General features: G+C 40.2%; 3 protein-coding genes across 4 annotated transcripts in view; all 3 read left to right on the forward strand.

Annotated features, from left to right (window-relative positions):
• marveld2b (MARVEL domain containing 2b) overlaps nt 1-1,016 on the forward strand; it is a 33,742-nt gene extending 32,726 nt beyond the window's left edge. The window contains 1 exon segment of the mRNA XM_041998702.1: nt 65-1,016. Coding sequence (XP_041854636.1) covers nt 65-163 — 99 coding nt within the window. The 3' untranslated portion in view covers nt 164-1,016.
• A 293-nt stretch (nt 1,017-1,309) lies between these two features.
• On the forward strand, nt 1,310-25,041 carry gtf2h2 (general transcription factor IIH, polypeptide 2). 2 transcript variants are annotated; one of them, XM_041999085.1, is made up of 15 exons: nt 1,310-1,412; nt 2,178-2,265; nt 2,334-2,411; nt 2,501-2,537; nt 2,660-2,746; nt 2,820-2,870; nt 3,966-4,020; nt 4,126-4,231; nt 19,529-19,619; nt 19,693-19,888; nt 20,189-20,252; nt 21,561-21,664; nt 21,747-21,849; nt 21,927-21,966; nt 24,752-25,041. In XM_041999085.1, exons 2-15 carry the CDS (start codon nt 2,210-2,212, stop codon nt 24,860-24,862), a joined length of 1,179 nt encoding a protein of 392 aa, XP_041855019.1. In that variant the 5' UTR covers nt 1,310-1,412; nt 2,178-2,209; the 3' UTR covers nt 24,863-25,041. The 2 variants fall into 2 exon arrangements, with proteins under 2 accessions (XP_041855019.1, XP_041855020.1); XM_041999086.1 differs by having other exon boundaries at nt 1,333-1,412; nt 2,170-2,265.
• A 1,774-nt stretch (nt 25,042-26,815) lies between these two features.
• Nucleotides 26,816-27,886, forward strand: part of dhfr (dihydrofolate reductase) — a 6,635-nt gene continuing 5,564 nt past the window's right edge. Inside the window, exons 1-3 of the mRNA XM_041999091.1 lie at nt 26,816-26,959; nt 27,481-27,530; nt 27,705-27,810. Of these exons, the coding sequence (XP_041855025.1) occupies nt 26,868-26,959; nt 27,481-27,530; nt 27,705-27,810 (248 nt within the window). The 5' untranslated portion in view covers nt 26,816-26,867. The remainder of the gene's footprint in view (nt 26,960-27,480; nt 27,531-27,704; nt 27,811-27,886) is intronic.

Genomic DNA, 27,886 nt, shown 5'->3' on the forward strand with positions numbered 1-27,886 from the left:
ATCCAAGTCTGTGAAAATAAAGAGGTTATGTTCATCCATTGTTTTAATTCTGGTTCCTTTCCAGTCCCCAGATTACCAGGTAATGAAGAGGAAGTCCAAGTATCTGCGATCCAAACTGTCTCACATCAAGAGGAAGATCAGCGAATACGACCGGCGGGCCTGAACCTTCCCTGGGACCCGTTCATGACTCCAGAAAACCCAATGTTTATCTTCTATGTTGTTTTTTAATCAGGTCAATCAAGGAGGATGTGAGGTGGATTTTTTTTTTATTTACAACAGTCTTTTCAGGGAACCTCAGAACTCCACGATGAGCCGTTCTGAAGAACTCTTCACATGTATGAATGTGTTCTAGTTTCTAGAGTTTAGAAAAGTTTTATTTCTGTGATTGTAATAAAGCGGTTGTTGCTTCACTGTTAAAGCAAATTGAACACAAGCTTCTGCTTCTTTGTCACGTAAACAAGGTTTGTTTTTAGTCTTTGAAGGATGTAAATGATGAAAGCTCAGCCTCTCTGAACTCCATCACATGGACAATTAAAAGGTGGGCTGGAGTGAAATCAGGTGATTTCTTATGTGCCGCAGGTTTCATTACAGGAATAAATGAGTTGTTGATGGAAAGCAGCTGGACTCACTGAGCCATGAGGGTCAGACTCGGGAATGAAGATCCAAGTTCCAGTCCAATTTCCGATTTACTGAAACCTTCATGTCAAAATAAAAAAACTGCAAAGGAAGAGTAGTTCATCACGAAAAATTCATTTTATTATGTTTTTAATGTCTGTGACAAGGAAATGTACAATTATTTTACCATTATTATTTTTATACCTTTATTTTTAACATGTTCATTCTACCTGTTAAAGATATTAGTTGCATTTTGTATTTATGAGATGTGACATAAGTCACAGCTGAGAAGCAGTAACAGTAATAGTAATAACATGTCAACCTGAATGAGTTTTTATAATGAAAACTGTGTAATCATTAAAACTTTTAATCTCTGTACCAATAAAATCAAATTAACATTTTCTCTCTTGCTGTTTATCTATGTCACCCTGCATTTTTTTAGTAGTAGTAGCCATTTTTTGTTATTAATCTCTCCAATACATTTGTATCCTGGTGACACTTAGAAATATTAACTACTTTTTAAAAAAAAAAAAAAAAAAAAAAAAATATTAACTACCGTAATATGTGAAGTGGCGGATTTTTGTGTTGACTTGATACAAATATAAAGTTTCGAGGGAAAAAACAAATACAGAGAGAGAGAGCGCGCAATCAAGACCCTTTTTATTTTATCCTTTTTTTTTTTACGTTTCAGTCCGGAAGAAATTTTGTGTAACACCAACTGGCTTCCGGTCGTGATTGTTGCGACTTAGCTAGCGGCGTTAGCATAGTTAGCTGTTTAGGCAGGGAGAAGCGGACCGGTATGTTCTATAATAAGATTAAATTCGTCATTTGGATTGTTTTAAGGAAAAAGAACATTTTATGACACTTGTCAGAATTAATTTTAGCTTCTGTATTAAAACGAGCCTCCTAAAAGTGATCTTTGTCAAAGATGTGGAAAAAAAGAACTGAGCTAATTTATGTGAAATGATGAATGAATGCTGTTTTCTGATTTAAATCACGATTTATTTCTGGAAATAAGTACTAGCTAACTTCATGAAGCACAGGAGTTATTCGTGACTGATGTAAACAGTTTACGACACAAATAAGGAGAAATGAATGTGGTTTTCCACGAGTTGATAACATTCATTAAACAAGCCGCTAGTTTCTCCATCCATGTGTCTGATTAAACGTCAGTATAAATGTCTGTCTCTTTACCTCCTACTGGATGCTTCCAGCTGGATTTTCTCCTGTACAGATATCAGTCATTTAGAAACCATGCTGAATAAAAACAAGCATATAAAACATTAGCACTTTGTTAATTTACTTTGGATGTATTAGCATCTTAATGTGCCTTCTGCAGGTTTTTAACCTCAGTGAAAAATTAAAGTTACAAACTGCCTGTATAATAATATATTTCTTATAAATAAACTCACAGTAGAAACCATGTCCGACCTGAAAGTCAAACAGCTATAAGTGTTGTTTTAAGTCACATACAGACATGTTGTCCTGACATGTTTCGACCCTGAAGTTGTTCATGTGTGCGCTGAATTTAAAGTGTGGATGTTTGTCTCTCAGCTCTTCAGCTGGAAGTGTTAAAGGAACGTCTGGTTATCCAATGGACGAGGAGCCGGAGAGAGCGAAGCGCTGGGAAGGAGGCTATGAGAGGACATGGTGAGGCTGTGAAGATGCAGATCTGAGGTATGTGTCGAATTTGATGCAGCATGTGGAAATTCCTGCAGGGAGGTGCTGAAGGAGGATGAATCCGGCTCGCTGAAAGCCACCGTGGAGGAGATCCTGTACCAGTCCAAAAGGAAAAGGTGACTGAAGGGATAACTGGTTGTTGTGAATGAGAGTGACTCAGCTGAGAGGAAACGTGTTTCTCATCCTCCATGTTTTTACCTCGTAGGGTGATTGACCGCCATGGACAAGTGAGGCTTGGGATGGTGAGTGAGTTCTTCATCCTTCCTGCTCCACTTGTTATTCGTAGAAACCTAAAGTTCCCGAACAGAGTCCAGACAACTGCTCAGAAAGCTTCAGAAGCTCTGAAGGCTTTTTTGTGCTGTAGATGCGTCACCTCTTCGTGGTGATCGACAGCTCGCGCAGCATGGAGGACCAGGACCTGAAACCAAGCCGCCTCACCTCCACCCTAAAGGTGAATTCACCAGCAAACACACACCTCCACCTGGACGTCCACCTAATGACCATCTCTCTGCTCCTCTCCTCAGCTCATGGAAGCATTTGTTGATGAATATTTTGACCAAAATCCCATCAGTCAGGTATGAACGTCAGCCGTCAGATTTCCTCCTTTCCTTTGTAACCCGAATCATCAGTCTTATCGTTCGCTTCCTTCTTTTCATAACTTTCATATCATTAATTCCAGCTAACGAGCTTCTGTTTTTAAAGGTCCCATATTATGGAAAACTCACTTTCTAAACGTTTTCTAACATCATACGTGTCCTCGTAGCCTGTGTGAGGCCCAGAAATGGTAAAATTCTGTCTCTTCTCTCACTGCTTGCTCCTTTATAGTGAATGAGCTCAAACAGGTGAGTCTGAGATCTTTACCTTTGTGATCTCACGAAGGGAAATGACCACGCCCCCCGGTAGTGGATGCTGGTATTGACCCGCCCCCCAGCTACCGGCTAGCTGAGCCTGTCCTCTAAAGTCACCGAGCAGGCGCCAGCGAAAGCCGGATCTTCTCCCAGAGACGGGCGTGGCCCGGCTCCACTCATTTAAAGATTTAAACGTTCAGACAGAAACAGCCCGTTCTCCTTAGAACCACTAGAGCCCCGTCTGGAACGGCTGAGATGAAGGAGCAAGCCTGGATTTGGGGTAAAACAACAGCGCTGCTGGACCTCTGACACCCGTATGAACTGTTGTTGATGTATAATATGGCACCTTTAACGCAGTGATGGAATTTCCATTCCTTTTCATAGTTGGGAATAACGACAAACTCGGATCAGAAAACCCTAACCCCCCGAGGGGAAAAACAATGAGATTGTTGTCATTTATTTTTTCTAATGAGTTGATCCATGTCCAGGACTCCAGACTAGCCTTCTGACCTGGTTGCACAGGTGGGTCGAGCTTCTTAATCTGGATGCAGCCAAGTTTCCCAGCATCTCCCTCAGAACCTCATTTTAACAAGGTTTCATCCGAGGCTGGAGACGCCATGTCTGAGGCTGAACTGGAAGGTTTAAGGATTCTTATTCATAAACACTGATGGTTGCTCAGGAAACGCCGTTGTTCTGTTCAGCTTTTATTCTGTAGTGTGGTCGTGTTGGAGGTCGTTTCAGGTTGGCTTTGTGACTCGTCCTTTAACATCTTCTAGAAACTTCCAGCTTCTTCTTTCACTCAAGAATGATGTTTGTTTCCAGGTGGGAATTATCATCACCAAGAACAAAAGGGCTGAGAAGCTGACGGACCTCGCAGGTGGGCCTCACCTCAACCTTTTTGCCTCTGGGTGTGAGTTTGATTCCTCTGAAGTTCCTCGTGCAGCTCTGACCTGCTGACGTCTCTTCTCTCTGTAACTTGCAGGAAACCCGAAGAAGCACGTTGCTGCTCTGAAGAAAGCGGCGGACACTTCCTGTGTGGGAGAGCCGTCTCTCTACAACTCTCTCAGCCTCGCCATGCAGACCCTCAAGTAGGCAAAGCGTCCTTCAGGTTTCTGATTCAGGTTTAAGAGCAGCTGCACGTTTCCTCTCAGGTTTCCGTCCAGACATCAACGCAGACATCTGCCTTCAACCCTGAAACTCAAACAAAGTTTTAGCTGTTTTTGGTCTGTCTGGGGTTTTTTTGTGTATAAAAGTCCTCCATCAGATCTCCCCGAGGTCCACCTCCTCCTCCACCAGGAGCAGTGGTGTGTAGCTCTGTGGGGTAAATGTGATGGATAGCTGCCCTTTAGCTGATCTATGGACGTTTTTCAGACATTTCTATCCCGTCCAGGATTTTTACAATCCAGCCACTAAATGTAGTTTTATTCAGAGACTCTATCTGGTAAATCCACAATGATCCATGATAACAGCATTATTTATCACATTTCACCATAAAAACATCACCATCACTACTATGTTGCTAAGAGACCTCTATTTAGACCTGGACATGATGATGAAGCCACTTCCTGTCAGACTTTCCACCAATCAGAGAGCTTAGATTGACGGTAACGTCCAATCAGGAGCAGCCAAAGATCAACCAGTGAGCAGAAAGTTCTATGTGTGTGTGAAAAGAAGAAAAATAATGCTCCTCTATGGCTGGAATAAAGCCAAGAAGACGTTTCTGATGCACGGTGGTGCCACAAAGCAGCTGTTGCAGACTGGTTTATACTGGGATTAAACCTGCTACAGACTGGTTTATACTGGGATTAAAAGCTGCTACAGACTGGTTTATACTGGGATTAAAAACTGCTACAGACTGGTTTATACTAGGATTAAAAGCTGTTACAGACTGGTTCATACTGGGATTAAAAGCTGTTACAGACTGGTTTATACTGGGATTAAAAGCTGCTACAGACTGGTTTATACTGGGATTAAAAGCTGCTACAGACTGGTTTATACTGGGATTAAAAGCTGCTACAGACTGGTTTATACTGGGATTAAAAGCTGCTACAGACTGGTTTATATTGGGATTAAAAGCTGCTACACACTGGTTTATACTGGGATTAAAAGCTGCTACAGACTGGTTTATATTGGGATTAAAAGCTGCTACAGACTGGTTTATACTGGGATTAAAAGCTGCTACAGACTGGTTTATACTGGGATTAAAAGCTGCTACAGACTGGTTTATACTGGGATTAAAAACTGCTACAGACTGGTTTATACTGGGATTAAAAGCTGCTACACACTGGTTTATACTGTGATTAAAAGCTGCTACAGACTGGTTTATACTGGGATTAAAAGCTGTTACAGACTGGTTTACACTGGGATTAAAAGCTGCTACAGACTGGTTTATATTGGGATTAAAAGCTGCTACACACTGGTTTATAATGAGATTAAAAGCTGCTACAGACTGGTTTATACTGGGATTAAAAGCTGTTACAGACTGGTTTATATTGGGATTAAAAGCTGCTACACACTGGTTTATACTGGGATTAAAAGCTTTTACAGACTGGTTTATATTGGGATTAAAAGCTGCTACAGACTGGTTTATATTGGGATTAAAAGCTGCTACACACTGGTTTATACTGGGATTAAAAGCTGCTACAGACTGGTTTATACTGGGATTTAAAGCTGCTACAGACTGGTTTATATTGGGATTAAAAGCTGCTACACACTGGTTTATACTGGGATTAAAAGCTGCTACAGACTGGTTTATACTGGGATTAAACCTGCTACAGACTGGTTTATACTGGGATTAAAAGCTGCTACAGACTGGTTTATACTGGGATTAAAAACTGCTACAGACTGGTTTATACTAGGATTAAAAGCTGCTACAGACTGGTTTATACTGGGATTAAAAGCTGCTACAGACTGGTTTATACTGGGATTAAAAGCTGCTACAGACTGGTTTATACTGGGATTAAAAGCTGCTACAGACTGGTTTATACTGGGATTAAAAGCTGTTACAGACTGGTTTATATTGGGATTAAAAGCTGCTACACACTGGTTTATACTGGGATTAAAAGCTGCTACAGACTGGTTTATATTGGGATTAAAAGCTGCTACACACTGGTTTATACTGGGATTAAAAGCTGCTACAGACTGGTTTATACTGGGATTTAAAGCTGTTACAGACTGGTTTATATTGGGATTAAAAGCTGCTACACACTGGTTTATACTGGGATTAAAAGCTGCTACAGACTGGTTTATATTGGGATTAAAAGCTGCTACAGACTGGTTTATACTGGGATTAAAAGCTGCTACAGACTGGTTTATACTGGGATTAAACCTGCTACGGACTGGTTTATACTGGGATTAAAAGCTGTTACAGACTGGTTTATACTGGGATTAAAAACTGCTACAGACTGGTTTATACTGGGATTAAACGCTGCTACAGACTGGTTTATACTGGGATTAAAAACTGCTACAGACTGGTTTATACTGGGATTAAAAGCTGCTACAGACTGGTTTATACTGGGATTAAAAGCTGCTACAGACTGGTTTATACTGGGATTAAAAGCTGCTACAGACTGGTTTATACTGGGATTAAAAACTGCTACACACTGGTTTATACTGGGATTAAAAGCTGTTACAGACTGGTTTATATTGGGATTAAAAGCTGCTACACACTGGTTTATACTGGGATTAAAAGCTGCTACAGACTGGTTTATACTGGGATTAAAAACTGCTACAGACTGGTTTATACTGGGATTAAAAACTTCAGCTACTACATACTGGTTTATACTGGGATTAAAAGCTGCTACAGACTGGTTTATACTGGGATTAAAAGCTGCTACAGACTGGTTTATACAGGGATTAAAAGCTGCTACAGACTGGTTTATACTGGGATTAAAAGCTGCTACAGACTGGTTTATACTGGGATTAAAAGCTGCTACAGACTCGTTTATACTGGGATTAAAAGCTGCTACAGACTGGTTTATACTGGGATTAAAAGCTGCTACAGACTGGTTTATACTGGGATTAAAAGCTGTTACATACTGATTTATACTGGGATTAAAAGCTGCTACAGACTGGTTTATACTGGGATTAAAAGCTGCTACACACTGGTTTATACTGGGATTAAAAGGTGTTACAGACTAGTTTGTACTGGGATTAAAAGCTGCTACAGACTGGTTTATACTGGGATTAAAAGCTGCTACAGACTGGTTTATACTGGGATTAAAAGCTGCTAGATACTGGTTTATACTGGGATTAAAAGCTGTTACACACTGGTTTATACTGGGATTAAAAGCTGCTACAGACTGGTTTATATTGGGATTAAAAGCTGCTACAGACTGGTTTATACTGGGATTAAAAGCTGTTACAGACTGGTTTATATTGGGATTAAAAGCTGCTACAGACTGGTTTATACTGGGATTAAAAGCTGCTACAGACTGGTTTATACTGGGATTAAAAGCTGATACAGACTGGTTTATACTGGGATTAAAAGCTGCTAGATACTGGTTTATACTGGGATCAAAAGCTGTTACACACTGGTTTATACTGGGATTAAAAGCTGCTACAGACTGGTTTATATTGGGATTAAAAGCTGCTACAGACTGGTTTATACTGGGATTAAAAGCTGTTACAGACTGGTTTATACTGGGATTAAAAGCTGCTACAGACTGGTTTATACTGGGATTAAAAGCTGTTACATACTGATTTATACTGGGATTGAAAACTGCTACAGACTGGTTTATACTGGGATTAAAAGCTGCTACACACTGGTTTATACTGGGATTAAAAGGTGTTACAGACTAGTTTGTACTGGGATTAAAAGCTGCTACAGACTGGTTTATACTGGGATTAAAAGCTGCTACAGACTGGTTTATACTGGGATTAAAAGCTGCTAGATACTGGTTTATACTGGGATTAAAAGCTGTTACACACTGGTTTATACTGGGATTAAAAGCTGCTACAGACTGGTTTATATTGGGATTAAAAGCTGCTACAGACTGGTTTATACTGGGATTAAAAGCTGTTACAGACTGGTTTATATTGGGATTAAAAGCTGCTACAGACTGGTTTATACTGGGATTAAAAGCTGCTACAGACTGGTTTATACTGGGATTAAAAGCTGATACAGACTGGTTTATACTGGGATTAAAAGCTGCTAGATACTGGTTTATACTGGGATCAAAAGCTGTTACACACTGGTTTATACTGGGATTAAAAGCTGCTACAGACTGGTTTATATTGGGATTAAAAGCTGCTACAGACTGGTTTATACTGGGATTAAAAGCTGTTACAGACTGGTTTATATTGGGATTAAAAGCTGTTACATACTGATTTATACTGGGATTAAAAGCTGCTACAGACTGGTTTATACTGGGATTAAAAACTGCTACACACTGGTTTATACTGGGATTAAAAGCTGCTACAGACTGGTTTATACTGGGATTAAAAGCTGCTACAGACTGGTTTATATTGGGATTAAAAGCTGCTACAGACTGGTTTATATTGGGATTAAAAGTTGCTACAGACTGGTTTATACTGGGATTAAAAGCTGCTACAGACTGGTTTATACTGGGATTAAAAGCTTCTAAAGACAATTATACTGGGATTAAAAGCTGCTACAGACTGGTTTATACTGGGATTAAAAGCTGCTACACACTGGTTTATACTGGGATTAAAAGCTGCTACAGACTGGTTTATACTGGGATTAAAAGCTGCTACAGACTGGTTTATACTGGGATTAAAAGCTGCTACAGATTGGTTAATACTGGGATTAAAAGCTGCTACAGACTGGTTTATACTGGGATTAAAAGCTGTTACAGACTGGTTTATACTGGGATTAAAAGCTGCTACACACTGGTTTATACTGGGATTAAAAGCTGCTACAGACTGGTTTATACTGGGATTAAAAGCTGCTACACACTGGTTTATACTGGGATTAAAAGATGCTACAGACTGGTTTATACTGGGATTAAAAGCTGTTACAGACTGGTTTATACTGGGATTAAAAGCTGTTACAGACTGGTTTATACTGGGATTAAAAGCTGCTACAGACTGGTTTATACTGGGATTAAAAGCTGCTACACACTGGTTTATACTGGGATTAAAAGCTGCCACAGACTGGTTTATACTGGGATTAAAAGCTGCTACACACTGGTTTATACTGGGATTAACAGCTGCTACACACTGGTTTATACTGGGATTAAAAGCTGCTACACACTGGTTTATATTGGGATTAAAAGCTGCTACAGACTGGTTTATACTGGGATTAAAAGCTGTTACAGACTGGTTTATATTGGGATTAAAAGCTGTTACAGACTGGTTTATACTGGGATTAAAAGCTGCTACAGACTGGTTTATACTGGGATTAAAAGCTGCTACAGACTGGTTTATACTGGGATTAAAAGCTGCTACAGACTGGTTTATACTGGGATTAAAAGCTGCTACAGTCTGGTTTATACTGGGATTAAAAGCTGCTACAGACTGGTTTATACTGGGATTAAAAGCTGCTACAGACTGGTTTATACTGGGATTAAAAGCTGCTACAGATTGGTTTATACTGGGATTAAAAGCTGCTACACACTGGTTTATACTGGGATTAAAAGCTGCTACAGACTGGTTTATACTGGGATTAAAAGCTGCTACACACTGGTTTATACTGGGATTAAAAGCTGTTACAGACTGGTTTATACTGGGATTAAAAGCTTCAGCTGTTACAGACTGGTTTATACTGGGATTAAAAGCTTCAGCTGTTACAGACTGGTTTATACTGGGATTAAAAGCTGCTACAGACTGGTTTATACTGGGATTAAAAGCTGTTACAGACTGGTTTATACTGGGATTAAAAGCTGCTACAGACTGGTTTATACTGGGATTAAAAGCTGCTACAGACTGGTTTATACTGGGATTAAAAGCTGCTACAGACTGGTTTATACTGGGATTAAAAGCTGCTACAGACTGGTTTATACTGGGATTAAAAGCTGTTACAGACTGGTTTATATTGGGATTAAAAGCTGCTACACACTGGTTTATACTGGGATTAAAAGCTGTTACAGACTGGTTTATATTGGGATTAAAAGCTGTAACAGACTGGTTTATATTGGGATTAAAAACTGCTACAGACTGGTTTATACTGGGATTAAAAACTGCTACAGACTGGTTTATACTGGGATTAAAAGCTGCTACAGACTGGTTTATACTGGGATTAAAAACTGCTACAGACTGGTTTATACTGGGATTAAAAGCTGCTACAGACTGGTTTATACTGGGATTAAAAGCTGCTACAGACTGGTTTATACTGGGATTAAAAGCTTCTAAAGACAATTATACTGGGATTAAAAGCTGCTACAGACTGGTTTATACTGGGATTAAAAGCTGCTACACACTGGTTTATACTGGGATTAAAAGGTGCTACAGACTGGTTTATACTGGGATTAAAAGCTGCTACAGACTGGTTTATACTGGGATTAAAAGCTGCTACAGACTGGTTTATACTGGGATTAAAAGCTGTTACAGACTGGTTTATACTGGGATTAAAAGCTGCTACACACTGGTTTATACTGGGATTAAAAGCTGCTACAGACTGGTTTATATTGGGATTAAAAGCTGCTACAGACTGGTTTATATTGGGATTAAAAGCTGTTACAGACTGGTTTATACTGGGATTAAAAGCTGCTACAGACTGGTTTATACTGGGATTAAAAGCTTCTAAAGACAATTATACTGGGATTAAAAGCTGCTACAGACTGGTTTATACTGGGATTAAAAGCTGCTACACACTGGTTTATACTGGGATTAAAAGCTGCTACAGACTGGTTTATACTGGGATTAAAAGCTGCTACAGACTGGTTTATACTGGGATTAAAAGCTGCTACAGATTGGTTAATACTGGGATTAAAAGCTGCTACAGACTGGTTTATACTGGGATTAAAAGCTGTTACAGACTGGTTTATACTGGGATTAAAAGCTGCTACACACTGGTTTATACTGGGATTAAAAGCTGCTACAGACTGGTTTATACTGGGATTAAAAGCTGCTACAGACTGGTTTATACTGGGATTAAAAGCTGCTACAGACTGGTTTATACTGGGATTAAAAGCTGTTACAGACTGGTTTATACTGGGATTAAAAGCTGTTACAGACTGGTTTATACTGGGATTAAAAGCTGCTACAGACTGGTTTATACTGGGATTAAAAGCTGCTACACACTGGTTTATACTGGGATTAAAAGCTGCCACAGACTGGTTTATACTGGGATTAAAAGCTGCTACACACTGGTTTATACTGGGATTAACAGCTGCTACACACTGGTTTATACTGGGATTAAAAGCTGCTACACACTGGTTTATATTGGGATTAAAAGCTGCTACAGACTGGTTTATACTGGGATTAAAAACTGCTACACACTGGTTTATACTGGGATTAAAAGCTGTTACAGACTGGTTTATATTGGGATTAAAAGCTGCTACACACTGGTTTATACTGGGATTAAAAGCTGCTACAGACTGGTTTATACTGGGATTAAAAACTGCTACAGACTGGTTTATACTGGGATTAAAAACTTCAGCTACTACATACTGGTTTGTACTGGGATTAAAAGCTGCTACAGACTGGTTTATACTGGGATTAAAAGCTGCTACAGACTGGTTTATACAGGGATTAAAAGCTGCTACAGACTGGTTTATACTGGGATTAAAAGCTGCTACAGACTGGTTTATACTGGGATTAAAAGCTGCTACAGACTCGTTTATACTGGGATTAAAAGCTGCTACAGACTGGTTTATACTGGGATTAAAAGCTGCTACAGACTGGTTTATACTGGGATTAAAAGCTGTTACATACTGATTTATACTGGGATTAAAAGCTGCTACAGACTGGTTTATACTGGGATTAAAAGCTGCTACAGACTGGTTTATACTGGGATTAAAAGCTGCTAGATACTGGTTTATACTGGGATTAAAAGCTGTTACACACTGGTTTATACTGGGATTAAAAGCTGCTACAGACTGGTTTATATTGGGATTAAAAGCTGCTACAGACTGGTTTATACTGGGATTAAAAGCTGTTACAGACTGGTTTATATTGGGATTAAAAGCTGCTACAGACTGGTTTATACTGGGATTAAAAGCTGCTACAGACTGGTTTATACTGGGATTAAAAGCTGATACAGACTGGTTTATACTGGGATTAAAAGCTGCTACAGACTGGTTTATACTGGGATCAAAAGCTGTTACACACTGGTTTATACTGGGATTAAAAGCTGCTACAGACTGGTTTATATTGGGATTAAAAGCTGCTACAGACTGGTTTATACTGGGATTAAAAGCTGTTACAGACTGGTTTATATTGGGATTAAAAGCTGTTACAGACTGGTTTTTACTGGGATTAAAAGCTGCTACAGACTGGTTTATACTGGGATTAAAAACTGCTATACACTAGTTTATACTGGGATTAAAAACTGCTACAGACTGGTTTATACTGGGATTAAAAGCTGCTACAGACTGGTTTATATTGGGATTAATAGCTGCTACAGACTGGTTTATATTGGGATTAAAAGTTGCTACAGACTGGTTTATACTGGGATTAAACGCTGCTACAGACTGGTTTATACTGGGATTAAAAGCTTCTAAAGACAATTATACTGGGATTAAAAGCTGCTACAGACTGGTTTATACTGGGATTAAAAGCTGCTACACACTGGTTTATACTGGGATTAAAAGCTGCTACAGACTGGTTTATACTGGGATTAAAAGCTGCTACAGACTGGTTTATACTGGGATTAAAAGCTGCTACAGATTGGTTAATACTGGGATTAAAAGCTGCTACAGACTGGTTTATACTGGGATTAAAAGCTGTTACAGACTGGTTTATACTGGGATTAAAAGCTGCTACACACTGGTTTATACTGGGATTAAAAGCTGCTACAGACTGGTTTATACTGGGATTAAAAGCTGCTACACACTGGTTTATACTGGGATTAAAAGCTGCTACAGACTGGTTTATACTGGGATTAAAAGCTGTTACAGACTGGTTTATACTGGGATTAAAAGCTGTTACAGACTGGTTTATACTGGGATTAAAAGCTGCTACAGACTGGTTTATACTGGGATTAAAAGCTGCTACACACTGGTTTATACTGGGATTAAAAGCTGCCACAGACTGGTTTATACTGGGATTAAAAGCTGCTACACACTGGTTTATACTGGGATTAACAGCTGCTACACACTGGTTTATACTGGGATTAAAAGCTGCTACACACTGGTTTATATTGGGATTAAAAGCTGCTACAGACTGGTTTATACTGGGATTAAAAGCTGTTACAGACTGGTTTATATTGGGATTAAAAGCTGTTACAGACTGGTTTATACTGGGATTAAAAGCTGCTACAGACTGGTTTATACTGGGATTAAAAGCTGCTACAGACTGGTTTATACTGGGATTAAAAGCTGCTACAGACTGGTTTATACTGGGATTAAAAGCTGCTACAGTCTGGTTTATACTGGGATTAAAAGCTGCTACAGACTGGTTTATACTGGGATTAAAAGCTGCTACAGACTGGTTTATACTGGGATTAAAAGCTGCTACAGACTGGTTTATACTGGGATTAAAAGCTGCTACACACTGGTTTATACTGGGATTAAAAGCTGCTACAGACTGGTTTATACTGGGATTAAAAGCTGCTACACACTGGTTTATACTGGGATTAAAAGCTGTTACAGACTGGTTTATACTGGGATTAAAAGCTTCAGCTGTTACAGACTGGTTTATACTGGGATTAAAAGCTTCAGCTGTTACAGACTGGTTTATACTGGGATTAAAAGCTGCTACAGACTGGTTTATACTGGGATTAAAAGCTGTTACAGACTGGTTTATACTGGGATTAAAAGCTGCTACAGACTGGTTTATACTGGGATTAAAAGCTGCTACAGACTGGTTTATACTGGGATTAAAAGCTGCTACAGACTGGTTTATACTGGGATTAAAAGCTGCTACAGACTGGTTTATACTGGGATTAAAAGCTGTTACAGACTGGTTTATATTGGGATTAAAAGCTGCTACACACTGGTTTATACTGGGATTAAAAGCTGTTACAGACTGGTTTATATTGGGATTAAAAGCTGTAACAGACTGGTTTATATTGGGATTAAAAACTGCTACAGACTGGTTTATACTGGGATTAAAAACTGCTACAGACTGGTTTATACTGGGATTAAAAGCTGCTACAGACTGGTTTATACTGGGATTAAAAACTGCTACAGACTGGTTTATACTGGGATTAAAAGCTGCTACAGACTGGTTTATACTGGGATTAAAAGCTGCTACAGACTGGTTTATACTGGGATTAAAAGCTGCTACAGACTGGTTTATACTGGGATTAAAAGCTTCTAAAGACAATTATACTGGGATTAAAAGCTGCTACAGACTGGTTTATACTGGGATTAAAAGCTGCTACACACTGGTTTATACTGGGATTAAAAGCTGCTACAGACTGGTTTATACTGGGATTAAAAGCTGCTACAGACTGGTTTATACTGGGATTAAAAGCTGCTACAGACTGGTTTATACTGGGATTAAAAGCTTCTAAAGACAATTATACTGGGATTAAAAGCTGCTACAGACTGGTTTATACTGGGATTAAAAGCTGCTACACACTGGTTTATACTGGGATTAAAAGCTGCTACAGACTGGTTTATACTGGGATTAAAAGCTGCTACAGACTGGTTTATACTGGGATTAAAAGCTGCTACAGATTGGTTAATACTGGGATTAAAAGCTGCTACAGACTGGTTTATACTGGGATTAAAAGCTGTTACAGACTGGTTTATACTGGGATTAAAAGCTGCTACACACTGGTTTATACTGGGATTAAAAGCTGCTACAGACTGGTTTATACTGGGATTAAAAGCTGCTACACACTGGTTTATACTGGGATTAAAAGCTGCTACAGACTGGTTTATACTGGGATTAAAAGCTGCTACACACTGGTTTATACTGGGATTAAAAGGTGCTACAGACTGGTTTATACTGGGATTAAAAGCTGCTACAGACTGGTTTATACTGGGATTAAAAGCTGTTACAGACTGGTTTATACTGGGATTAAAAGCTGCTACAGACTGGTTTATACTGGGATTAAAAGCTGCTACACACTGGTTTATACTGGGATTAAAAGCTGCCACAGACTGGTTTATACTGGGATTAAAAGCTGCTACACACTGGTTTATACTGGGATTAACAGCTGCTACACACTGGTTTATACTGGGATTAAAAGCTGCTACACACTGGTTTATATTGGGATTAAAAGCTGCTACAGACTGGTTTATACTGGGATTAAAAGCTGTTACAGACTGGTTTATATTGGGATTAAAAGCTGTTACAGACTGGTTTATACTGGGATTAAAAGCTGCTACAGACTGGTTTATACTGGGATTAAAAGCTGCTACAGACTGGTTTATACTGGGATTAAAAGCTGCTACAGACTGGTTTATACTGGGATTAAAAGCTGCTACAGTCTGGTTTATACTGGGATTAAAAGCTGCTACAGACTGGTTTATACTGGGATTAAAAGCTGCTACAGACTGGTTTATACTGGGATTAAAAGCTGCTACAGACTGGTTTATACTGGGATTAAAAGCTGCTACAGACTGGTTTATACTGGGATTAAAAGCTGCTACAGACTGGTTTATACTGGGATTAAAAGCTGCTACACACTGGTTTATACTGGGATTAAAAGCTGTTACAGACTGGTTTATACTGGGATTAAAAGCTTCAGCTGTTACAGACTGGTTTATACTGGGATTAAAAGCTGCTACAGACTGGTTTATACTGGGATTAAAAGCTGTTACAGACTGGTTTATACTGGGATTAAACCTGCTACAGACTGGTTTATACTGGGATTAAAAGCTGCTACAGACTGGTTTATACTGGGATTAAAAGCTGCTACAGACTGGTTTATACTGGGATTAAAAGCTGCTACAGACTGGTTTATACTGGGATTAAAAGCTGCTACAGACTGGTTTATACTGGGATTAAAAGCTGTTACAGACTGGTTTATATTGGGATTAAAAGCTGCTACACACTGGTTTATACTGGGATTAAAAGCTGTTACAGACTGGTTTATATTGGGATTAAAAGCTGTAACAGACTGGTTTATATTGGGATTAAAAACTGCTACAGACTGGTTTATACTGGGATTAAAAACTGCTACAGACTGGTTTATACTGGGATTAAAAGCTGCTACAGACTGGTTTATACTGGGATTAAAAACTGCTACAGACTGGTTTATACTGGGATTAAAAGCTGCTACAGACTGGTTTATACTGGGATTAAAAGCTGCTACAGACTGGTTTATACTGGGATTAAAAGCTGCTACAGACTGGTTTATACTGGGATTAAAAACTGCTACACACTGGTTTATACTGGGATTAAAAGCTGTTACAGACTGGTTTATATTGGGATTAAAAGCTGCTACACACTGGTTTATACTGGGATTAAAAGCTGCTACAGACTGGTTTATACTGGGATTAAAAACTGCTACAGACTGGTTTATACTGGGATTAAAAACTTCAGCTACTACACACTGGTTTGTACTGGGATTAAAAGCTGCTACAGACTGGTTTATACTGGGATTAAAAGCTGCTACAGACTGGTTTATACAGGGATTAAAAGCTGCTACAGACTGGTTTATACTGGGATTAAAAGCTGCTACAGACTGGTTTATACTGGGATTAAAAGCTGCTACAGACTCGTTTATACTGGGATTAAAAGCTGATACAGACTGGTTTATACTGGGATTAAAAGCTGCTACAGACTGGTTTATACTTGGAATAAAAGCTGTTACATACTGATTTATACTGGGATTAAAAGCTGCTACAGACTGGTTTATACTGGGATTAAAAGCTGCTACACACTGGTTTATACTGGGATTAAAAGGTGTTACAGACTGGTTTGTACTGGGATTAAAAGCTGCTACAGACTGGTTTATACTGGGATTAAAAGCTGCTACAGACTGGTTTATACTGGGATTAAAAGCTGCTAGATACTGGTTTATACTGGGATTAAAAGCTGTTACACACTGGTTTATACTGGGATTAAAAGCTGCTACAGACTGGTTTATATTGGGATTAAAAGCTGCTACAGACTGGTTTATACTGGGATTAAAAGCTGTTACAGACTGGTTTATATTGGGATTAAAAGCTGCTACAGACTGGTTTATACTGCGATTAAAAGCTGCTACAGACTGGTTTATACTGGGATTAAAAGCTGATACAGACTGGTTTATACTGGGATTAAAAGCTGCTACAGACTGGTTTATACTGGGATTAAAAGCTGCTAGATACTGGTTTATACTGGGATTAAAAGCTGTTACACACTGGTTTATACTGGGATTAAAAACTGCTACAGACTGGTTTATATTGGGATTAAAAGCTGCTACAGACTGGTTTATACTGGGACTAAAAGCTGTTACAGACTGGTTTATATTGGGATTAAAAGCTGTTACATACTGATTTATACTGGGATTAAAAGCTGCTACAGACTGGTTTATACTGGGATTGAAAACTGCTACACACTGGTTTATACTGGGATTAAAAGCTGCTACAGACTGGTTTATATTGGGATTAAAAGCTGCTACAGACTGGTTTATACTGGGATTAAAAGCTGCTACAGACTGGTTTATACTGGGATTAAATGCTTCTAAAGACAATTATACTGGGATTAAAAGCTGCTACAGACTGGTTTATACTGGGATTAAAAGCTGCTACAGACTGGTTTATACTGGGATTAAAAGCTGCTACACATTGGTTTATACTGGGATTAAAAGCTTCTACAGACTGGTTTATACTGGGATTAAAAGCTGCTACAGACTGGTTTATACTGGGATTAAAAGCTGCTACAGACTGGTTTATACTGGGATTAAAAGCTGCTACAGACTGGTTTATATTGGGATTAAAAGCTGCTACAGACTGGTTTATATTGGGATTAAAAGCTGTTACAGACTGGTTTATACTGGGATTAAAAGCTGCTACAGACTGGTTTATACTGGGATTAAAAGCTTCTAAAGACAATTATACTGGGATTAAAAGCTGCTACAGACTGGTTTATACTGGGATTAAAAGCTGCTACACACTGGTTTATACTGGGATTAAAAGCTGCTACAGACTGGTTTATACTGGGATTAAAAGCTGCTACAGACTGGTTTATACTGGGATTAAAAGCTGCTACAGATTGGTTTATACTGGGATTAAAAGCTGCTACAGACTGGTTTATACTGGGATTAAAAGCTGTTACAGACTGGTTTATACTGGGATTAAAAGCTGCTACAGACTGGTTTATACTGGGATTAAAAGCTGCTACAGACTGGTTTATACTGGGATTAAAAGCTGCCACAGACTGGTTTATACTGGGATTAAAAGCTGCTACACACTGGTTTATACTGGGATTAACAGCTGCTACACACTGGTTTATACTGGGATTAAAAGGTGCTACACACTGGTTTATATTGGGATTAAAAGCTGCTACAGACTGGTTTATACTGGGATTAAAAGCTGTTACAGACTGGTTTATACTGGGATTAAAAGCTGTTACAGACTGGTTTATATTGGGATTAAAAGCTGTTACAGACTGGTTTATACTGGGATTAAAAGCTGCTACAGACTGGTTTATACTGGGATTAAAAGCTGCTACACACTGGTTTATACTGGGATTAAAAGCTGCTACAGACTGGTTTATACTGGGATTAAAAGCTGCTACAGACTGGTTTATACTGGGATTAAAAGCTGCTACAGACTGGTTTATACTGGGATTAAAAGCTGCTACACACTGGTTTATACTGGGATTAAAAGCTGCTACAGACTGGTTTATACTGGGATTAAAAGCTGCTACACACTGGTTTATACTGGGATTAAAAGCTGTTACAGACTGGTTTATACTGGGATTAAAAGCTTCAGCTGTTACAGACTGGTTTATACTGGGATTAAAAGCTTCAGCTGTTACAGACTGGTTTATACTGGGATTAAAAGCTGCTACACACTGGTTTATACTGGGATTAAAAGCTTCAGCTGTTACAGACTGGTTTATACTGCGATTAAAAGCTTCAGCTGTTACAGACTGGTTTATACTGGGATTAAAAGCTTCAGCTGTTACAGACTGGTTTATACTGGGATTAAAAGCTGCTACACACTGGTTTATACTAGGATTAAAAGCTTCAGCTGTTACAGACTGGTTTATACTGGGATTAAAAGCTTCAGCTGTTACAGACTGGTTTATACTGGGATTAAAAGCTTCAGCTGTTCTTTCTCCTCTTAAAAGTGCTGTATAAACAAAGTGTGGACTGACTGGCTGCTGTGATTAAATGACGCCACTGAGATGTTTATGTTGTTCTTTCCTGTATGAAGACACATGCCAGGACACACAAGCAGAGAGATTCTGATCATCCTAAGCAGTTTGACCACATGTGACCCGGGCAACATCTATGAGCTCATCAAGGTAACTTTAAACCTCTTCAAACCACTGTCGGTCAGAAAAATGAGCAGAATATTTCAACTCTGTTCTCTGTCAGACCCTGAAGGCTCTGAAGGTCCGGGTCTCGGTCATCGGCCTGTCAGCAGAGGTGCGGGTGTGCACAGTGTTGACCAGGGAGACGGGCGGCTCGTACCACGTCATCCTGGACGAGAGCCACTTCAAGGAGTTGCTGATGCTGCACGTCAAACCTCCTCCAGCCAGCTCCTCGTCAGAGTGCTCATTAATCCGAATGGGTTGGTAGAAAATCCTGTTTCTGCTTCCATGGTGCATCAGAGCCATAATGACATGACTGGTGTCTGGTCTAGATATCACTGGTACCTGGAGTAAACCTTCTGGTATATGAACAGGAAAAACCACCATTTCAATCTGATTTTATTTTCCATCATTTTCATCATTAATATGGAAACTGTGATGCTAATTCTGATCATAAACGTGATGTTTGGCAATTGTAGATGAAACTGATACAGGATAAAATATTTCTGGATGTGTTTTAGAGCGGAAATGTTCTGACTGAGTGAACGATGTGTTTCCAGGTTTTCCTCAACACATCGTTTCTTCTCTGACAGACCAGGATGCCCAGCCATCCTTCAGCATGTCGTAAGTACAGAACATGGCTCTAACCAGCAGACCAGGACTAGTTATCATAGTTAAACCAGTCACCAGATATACACCAGTTACCAGAGATAAACTAGTCACCATATGTAAACCAGTTATCGGGTATGAACCAGTCAGCAACGTTAAATCAGTTACCATAGATAAACCGGTGACCAGGTATGAACCAGTTACCAGAGTTAAACCAGTCAGCAGATATAAACTATTCACCAGAGATAAATCAGTTACCATTTATAAACCAGTCACTAAATAAAAACTAGTTACCATACTTACAATGGTTACCAGAGTCAAACCAGTCACCATCATCCAATATAAAGTAGTTATGAAAGATAATCCAGTTACTAGATATAAATTATTTGCCAGAGATAAACCAGTTATTAGAGTTAAACCAGTTACCAAATATAAACTAGTTACCATAGTTACACCAGTTACCAGAGATAGACCCGTCAACAGATATAAACCAGTTACCAGAGTTAAAACCAGTTACCATAGATAGACCAGTTAACAGAGTTAAACCAGCCAGCAGATATAAATCAGTTACCAGATAAAAAAACAGCTACCGAAGATAAACCAGTTACCATAGTTACACCAGTTACCAGAGATCAACTTGTCAGCAGATATAAACCATTCACCAAAGTTAAACTAGTTACCAGAGATAAACCAGTCAGCAGATATAAACTATTTACCATAGTTACACCAGTTATCATATATAGACCAGTTACCAGAGTTAAACCAGCCAGCAGATATAAACCAGTTACCAGATATAAACTATTTACCATAGTTACACCAGTTACCATAGATAGACCAGTTACCATAGATAGACCAGTTACCAGAGTTAAACCAGCCAGCAGATATAAACCAGTTACCAGATATAAACTATTTACCATAGTTACACCAGTTATCATGTATAGACCAGTTACCAGAGTTAAACCAGCCAGCAGATATAAACCAGTTACCAGATATAAACTATTTACCATAGTTACACCAGTTACCATAGATAGACCAGTTACCATAGATAGACCAGTTACCAGAGTTAAACCAGCCAGCAGATATAAACCAGTTACCAGATATAAACTATTTACCATAGTTACACCAGTTACCATAGATAGACCAGTTACCATAGATAGACCAGTTACCAGAGTTAAACCAGCCAGCAGATATAAACCAGTTACCAGATATAAACTATTTACCATAGTTACACCAGTTACCATAGATAGACCAGTTATCAGAGTTAAACCAGTGAGCAGATATAAACCAGTTACCAGACTGTTAATGCTGGTCTCTGTGTCTCAGTCATCTGGACAGCAGCGGGGGTCCAGGTCTGTCTCTGGGGGGCTACTTCTGTCCTCAGTGTCACGCTAAGTACACGGAGCTTCCTGTGGAGTGTAAAGTCTGCGGTACGTCATGTACTCACTGATACTGCATTACCTGATCAAGGTGTGTACAAATACTGCAATTTAAACCTGTGTGGTCTCTCAGGCTTGACTCTGGTGTCGGCCCCCCATCTGGCCAGATCTTTCCACCACCTCTTCCCCCTCCAGGCCTTCACAGAGAGACCAGTGGAGGACCTCAGAGGCGACAGGTGACCCTGAAAAACCACACGAATTAAACCATCCAGCTTTCCTGGTGTGTATCTGACCGGTTCTGTTCTGGTTCCAGGCTCTGTCGGGGTTGTCAAGGGGAGCTGAAGGATAAAAGTGTGAGTAGACCACCTGAAAGTTTGGAGAACAACGCCCCTGATGGTGTTTGAGTGTGACAGAGACATACGGAGCTAAAGTAGGGACAGAAGTTCTCTAACTTGGATCTCCGGGTTTAAAACTGTAACAAGTTTAGATACAATTCAAATTTACGAGGACGGATTCAGTCTGAAAATACACAACATTAGTCCCACGTTCCTACTCAAGAACCAATCAGATTTCTCTAGCCTCTATCTAGCTGGTAGGGTCAGCTGACTGGCGCTGGCTTTGGTCTGAAGGTCATGGCCGGACAGTAAAGTGGTTGTGGACACAGAGTTAGCTCTCCTCTCTGATTGGTTAGGGATTAGAGAAATGTGGCTGGTTGCTGAGTAGGTCTGTGAGATGTGGGGCAAACGTTTTATACTTGTGAAGCTAGCTTGTATTTCCTGACTTGTACATTTTAGTGCTTATTGTATCGAACTGCATTGTAGGGCTGCACAGTATATCGAACATTGACCTTCATGGTGACATTAGCTAGCATAATGCTACAGCAACTTCCTGTGCGTTGATAAATAGTCGTCCGTATTTGCATATTTTAAGGAAGTGATGTGGCGCTGTGTAAATCAACAGCCAACCACATGGACTCGTCCAGGATGTAGATGTTAATGGTAAATGGTAAACGCTCTTTATTTATATAGCGCTTTACCACATTCACGCATTCACACACTGATGCCATGCAAGGCGCTAACCACAACCCATCAGGAGCAATTAGGGGTTTGATGTCTTGCTCAGGGACACCTCGACATGAGCTCTCCAGGCTGAGGATCGAGCCAGCAACCCTCAGGCTACAAGACAACCACTCTACCCTCTGAGCCACGCCACCCTTAAACCAGGTGAAGTGAGCGGTGTGGTGGTGGAGGGTAACGGCAGGAAGCAGAATAAGTCATGGTGCAAATAACAGCACGTCGGCTATTTGGAACCATTTTGGTTAGAAGACAGACGAGACACCACCAACACCGGAGGTCTGCAGGACATGGTGGACGCGTGTTCCAACCAGCAGGGACACGCAGCATATCTGCCCACATAGACAGCAGCATGGACGTCTGGACTGATGCTGTTACGCAGAGGTCCACAGGTACTGATGAGGGTACCTGATCTGGAGATCTCGGAGCTCTTCTCTTTTCATATTACTGAGGCGTCAGAGCATCGATGGAAACTCTGGTTCATCTGATAGAAGCTGATTTTAAGAGCTGACAATGAAACGCTGATCCGGTTACAATTTATCAAAAGTTGGTAAAGCAACAGCTTCAGACTTCTGTAGGCTGTAGAGTGTAGGCTGTAGAGTGTAGGCTGTAGGCTGCACATGTTTGTGTTGAAGAAGAAGAAGTACTAGTAGTAGTAGTAGTACTAGTAGTAGTGGTATAGTGGTAGTAGTAGTAGTAGTAGTAGTACTAGTAGTAGTGGTAGTAGTAGTAGTAGTAGTAGTAGTACTAGTAGTATTAGTAGTAGTAGTAGTACTAGTGGTAGTAGTAGTAGTAGTAGTAGTAGTAGTGGTAGTAGTACCACTAGTACTAGTAGTAGTAGTAGTAGTAGTACTAGTGGTAGTAGTGGTAGTAGTAGTAGTAGTACTAGTAGTAGTAGTAGTAGCACTGGTGATAGTAGTGGTAGTAGTAGTAGTAGTACTAGTGGTAGTAGTACTAGTAGTAGTAGTAGTACTCGTAGTAGTAGTACTAGTGGTAGTAGTGGTAGTAGTAGTAGTAGTACTAGTGGTAGTAGTAGTACTAGTGGTAGTAGTAGTAGTAGTGGTAGTAGTGGTAGTAGTAGTAGTAGTACTAGTGGTAGTAGTACTAGTGGTAGTAGTAGTAGTAGTACTAGTAGTAGTAGTAGTACTAGTGGTAGTAGTAGTAGTACTAGTAGTGGTAGTAGTGGTAGTAGTAGTAGTAGTAGTAGTACTAGTACTAGTAGTAGTAGTAGTAGTACTAGTAGTGGTAGTAGTAGTACTAGTACTAGTAGTAGTAGTAGTAGTAGTAGTAGTAGTAGTGGCTCGCTGGTTGGAGCCGGGGCTGGTGGGAGAAGTTCAGACCGGCCTTTCTGGGTGGAGCGTCCATGTCTCCCGTGTATGCGTGGGTTCTCAACTCAGTCCGGCCCAACGAGAGCTGCAGTCTAGCAGGTTTTCCATGTGTTCCTGCTCCAACACACCTGATTTAAATTAAATGGATCTAACAGTCCTGCCCTGTTCTTGTTGTTGTATATGGAGATACGAGTTAAACATCTGCCCCTACCTGAGCTCCATAGCAACAGGATCTGTGTGTCAGTGTGTGTTACAGGAGGAATCTGATTGGGTGATGAGCTGTACGAACTGAGCCCGAGTTTTTAAACTTTGGTTCCTTCCAGCAGCATCACATCATCTTTAAACGAGCTCCGATTCAGAACTTTGTTTTGTTTCCTGAATGACAGGAAGTCAGCTGCAGCTTCCAGGCTGGTTACCAGGCGGGTTACCAGGCTAGTTACCAGACTGGTTTCCAGGCGGGGTACCAGACAGGTTTTATCATCACACACGATAACCGGAGCTGTGACATCACCTGGTGCAGACCTCACCTGTCCAGTTACCATGGCAACTTGGCATTGCAACAACTAGAACCGATTATGTGATAGAAATCTTTGCTTCAGGATTAACTGGAGGTCTTATTTCCATAAGAATGGATGGTTAATACTTCAGGGCTCCAGGATCCTTTTTCCCAGAAGGCTCTGGTTTCTGTCAGTTTCTCCACGCCTTCTATGGTCTGACTCACCTGTCTCTGTCTCCAGATGTTCACCTGTCCATCGTGCCACAGCGTCTTCTGCGTGGAGTGTGATCTCTTCATCCACGATTCGCTGCACTGCTGTCCCTGCTGCATCCACAGTCGCAGCGTCCCCTGAAGCCGGGACGGAGACTGAGACCAGGTCGGGGTACTGATACGGAGACCATCAGGGATCATTTTCATTCACACCTGAGGTGTTGAGAAGTGCATCAGAACTGAAAACGAACCACTTCCTGTAAATACAAGCAGCTTGTGTTGCTGCTGAAACACGACAGAATTAATAAAGTTTTACCTGGTTTTGCCTTTTTAAATGGTTTTTATTTAGGGGTCTGGTCGGGATTTTCCAGACCACTGCTCCACTCTTTCTGAAACAGTGCAGCTTTGCTTGACTGTTTGTGACCCTCCTTCCTTCTGACCCTAGTCCAGAGGTTTTCAACAGAGTCCAGATCTGGAGCTAGAGCCGGCCATGACAGGCTCTGGATGGGGTGATCCTCCATCCAGACCCTGGTTCCCCTGGATGTGTGGTCTGGACGGTCGTCCTGCTGGATCATCCTGGGAGCACAGTCTCAGCATAAGGAAGTGAATGTTTTTCTAGGATGATCTTGTATGTGTTTTTTTTAATCCATCCTTCACAAAGAAACCTGGATGTACCTCAGCTAACATGTCGGAGCCTCCCATCGGATCCTTCCTGCTGGGTGATCGTCTTCCAGCTGCAACTTTAACCCCAACTGATGCAACGAGCAGCTTCTCATGTCTCAAACAACCATGAGGAAAGACACATCCTGGTCATGGAGAAGATGTTAGTCTGGTCCAGAAGAGTCAGATCATCAAGCAGAGGAAACATCTCAGGAGAAGCAGAAACTAGAACCAGGTTCAGAAATGTCCAACCATCCTTAAAACTGGAAGGATGGTTGGAACCATCGTCTTCCAGGAAGAAACGTGGTCAGAAAAACATCCTGAATGATGGTGATCGGTGGTTCAACGTTTGGTGGAGCCAGATGGAAGAAAAACAGCAGTAGAACTCAGGACCATGTTTAATAGTGAAAGTTAGAACATTTCCACATGAACAATGTGAAGGAACTCAAGGATCTGAACAGCTGTGGAGCCAGAAGAAAACCACTAACCAGTGAGACTAACCAGAGGAAAAGGCTTCAGGTTGCTAGGGAGCATAAAGACTGGATTCTGGAGCCATGGAAGAAGGTCATGTGGTCTGATGAGTCCAGGTCTAACCTGGTCCAGAGTGATGGAGCATCAGAGTAAGAAGAGAGGAGGAAGAAGGGATGCAGCATCATGTCTAGTGCTGCTGTACAAGCCTGTGGGGGCAGTCTATGGTCTGGGGTTGCTGCAGCTGATCAGGTCTAGGTTCTGGTCTAGGTTCAGGTATATATATATATATATATATATATATATGTGTGTGTGTGTGTGTGTGTGTATGGGGTATGATGGGTGGATGGATGGATGGATGGGTGGATGGATGAACATCCCAAAAAAATTCACCCCCCTCACAGTTGTCATGAAGGTAAACTTGACCTTTTAATCCTAAAATGGATTTTTGTACCAGGCTTTAAACATGTTTATTTCTGCTGTGAAGTCTTTTTAACATGGGAGTCTATGGGGATTTACTCTGTTTTGGAGCCCCTAGTGGACGAAGGGGGAACTGCAGTTTATTTGTACTTCCGCATAGGCTTCACTTTTTACAGGTGGAGGTTGTTGCTTGGTTGCTACGTTTAATTAACTGTTTGTAAACCTTTTCATATGTAGTTTTTATGATTAAACCTGCGCAAAATTATCCTTATGGTTTCATCAAATTTCACTCCGAGGGCTATTGATAAGTTGGCAGCCTATATATATATATATATATACATATATATATATATACATATATATATATATATACATATATATATATATATACATATATATGTACATATATATACATATATATATACATATATATGTACATATATATATACATATATATATATATATATACATATATATATACATATATATATGTATACATATGTATGGCTGGTTTTTTGTTTTGTTTCCCCTGTAACGGAGTACACGTCACTTCCGCCGTTGGGTAAATAAAGTTGGCGGGCTAAGCAGGACTACCAGCCATGTCAAGGGTCCTGAATGGGATCGTGGCGATATGTCCTGATCTGGGAATCGGGAAAAATGGAGACTTGCCCTGGCATCCTATTCGGCTCAGGTGAGTCCGGTGCGGTCCGGTGCGGTCCGGTCCGGTTCGGCAGACCTAAATAAACCCGAAGGAAAAATGCTGCTGCAGCCATGTTCAGCTCAAAGTTAGAAACAGTTTAAAAACACCACATTATCGTGAACTAATTATTTTATGACCTCCATCCGGAAGTCTTAAAATAAAGTAAAAACCTGTTTGAGAGACAACGAAACGTGAGGAAAAAAGCCAGAAATTTATTCTAATTAGTTTTATAATTCCCTTCCTTCCTGGTGAATGATGAAGGAAACTTTGATGCTAGATGAGAAGATTTCCACGTGAATTACATGTTTTTCCTCCTGATTTTCATATAACAGCTGCTGTGTGTAAATTACAGCCTTTTACATTTTATAGAAAGTTTTCATTGTGTGAATAAAGAAGCTAGTTATCGTTTTCTGTTCATGGAAAATTAAACTTCGTCCATGGAAGCTGATGGGATTTACAAAGAAATTCCTGACGTGCTGAATGGAACATCTCCTCCTTTCTTTCTTTCTTAGGAATGAATTTGCTCATTTTCGAAAGATGACAGAAACCAGTCCAGCTGCAGGTGAGTTCATCCACCTGCTTTCAGGTTTCCTTAACGACGACTTCAGAGCTCAAAGTTTGATCCGATGAGTTAATGTGTGACAGCAGAGAGATAAACACCTGAGCGGGGAGTAGAGGCAGGTGGAGGAATGATGAAGCAGCTGCTTTTAATGACGTCAGCCATGTGATCCTGCAGGTAAACAGAACGTGGTGATCATGGGCAGAAAGACGTGGTTTTCAATCCCAGAGAGGAACAGACCTCTGAACGGCAGGATCAACATCGTCCTCAGCAGAGAGTTCCAGTAAGTCAGGATGTATACATACATACATACATACATACATACATACATACATACATACATACATACATACCTACAT

This window comes from Melanotaenia boesemani, chromosome 11 (assembly GCF_017639745.1).
Source record: "Melanotaenia boesemani isolate fMelBoe1 chromosome 11, fMelBoe1.pri, whole genome shotgun sequence".
In the NCBI taxonomy this organism is placed as follows: Eukaryota; Metazoa; Chordata; class Actinopteri; order Atheriniformes; family Melanotaeniidae; genus Melanotaenia; species Melanotaenia boesemani.

What these genes read in the sequence shown, in the direction of transcription:
- gtf2h2 (XM_041999085.1), top strand. Translation starts at nt 2,210, where the DNA reads ATGGACGAGGAGCCGGAGAGAGCGAAGCGCTGGGAAGGAGGCTATGAG. An exon ending in GAAGCTGACGGACCTCGCAG is followed by an intron (nt 4,021 to 4,125) that starts GTGGGCCTCACC and finishes TGTAACTTGCAG; the next exon opens with GAAACCCGAAGAAGCACGTT. An exon ending in GAGGACCTCAGAGGCGACAG is followed by an intron (nt 21,850 to 21,926) that starts GTGACCCTGAAA and finishes TTCTGGTTCCAG; the next exon opens with GCTCTGTCGGGGTTGTCAAG.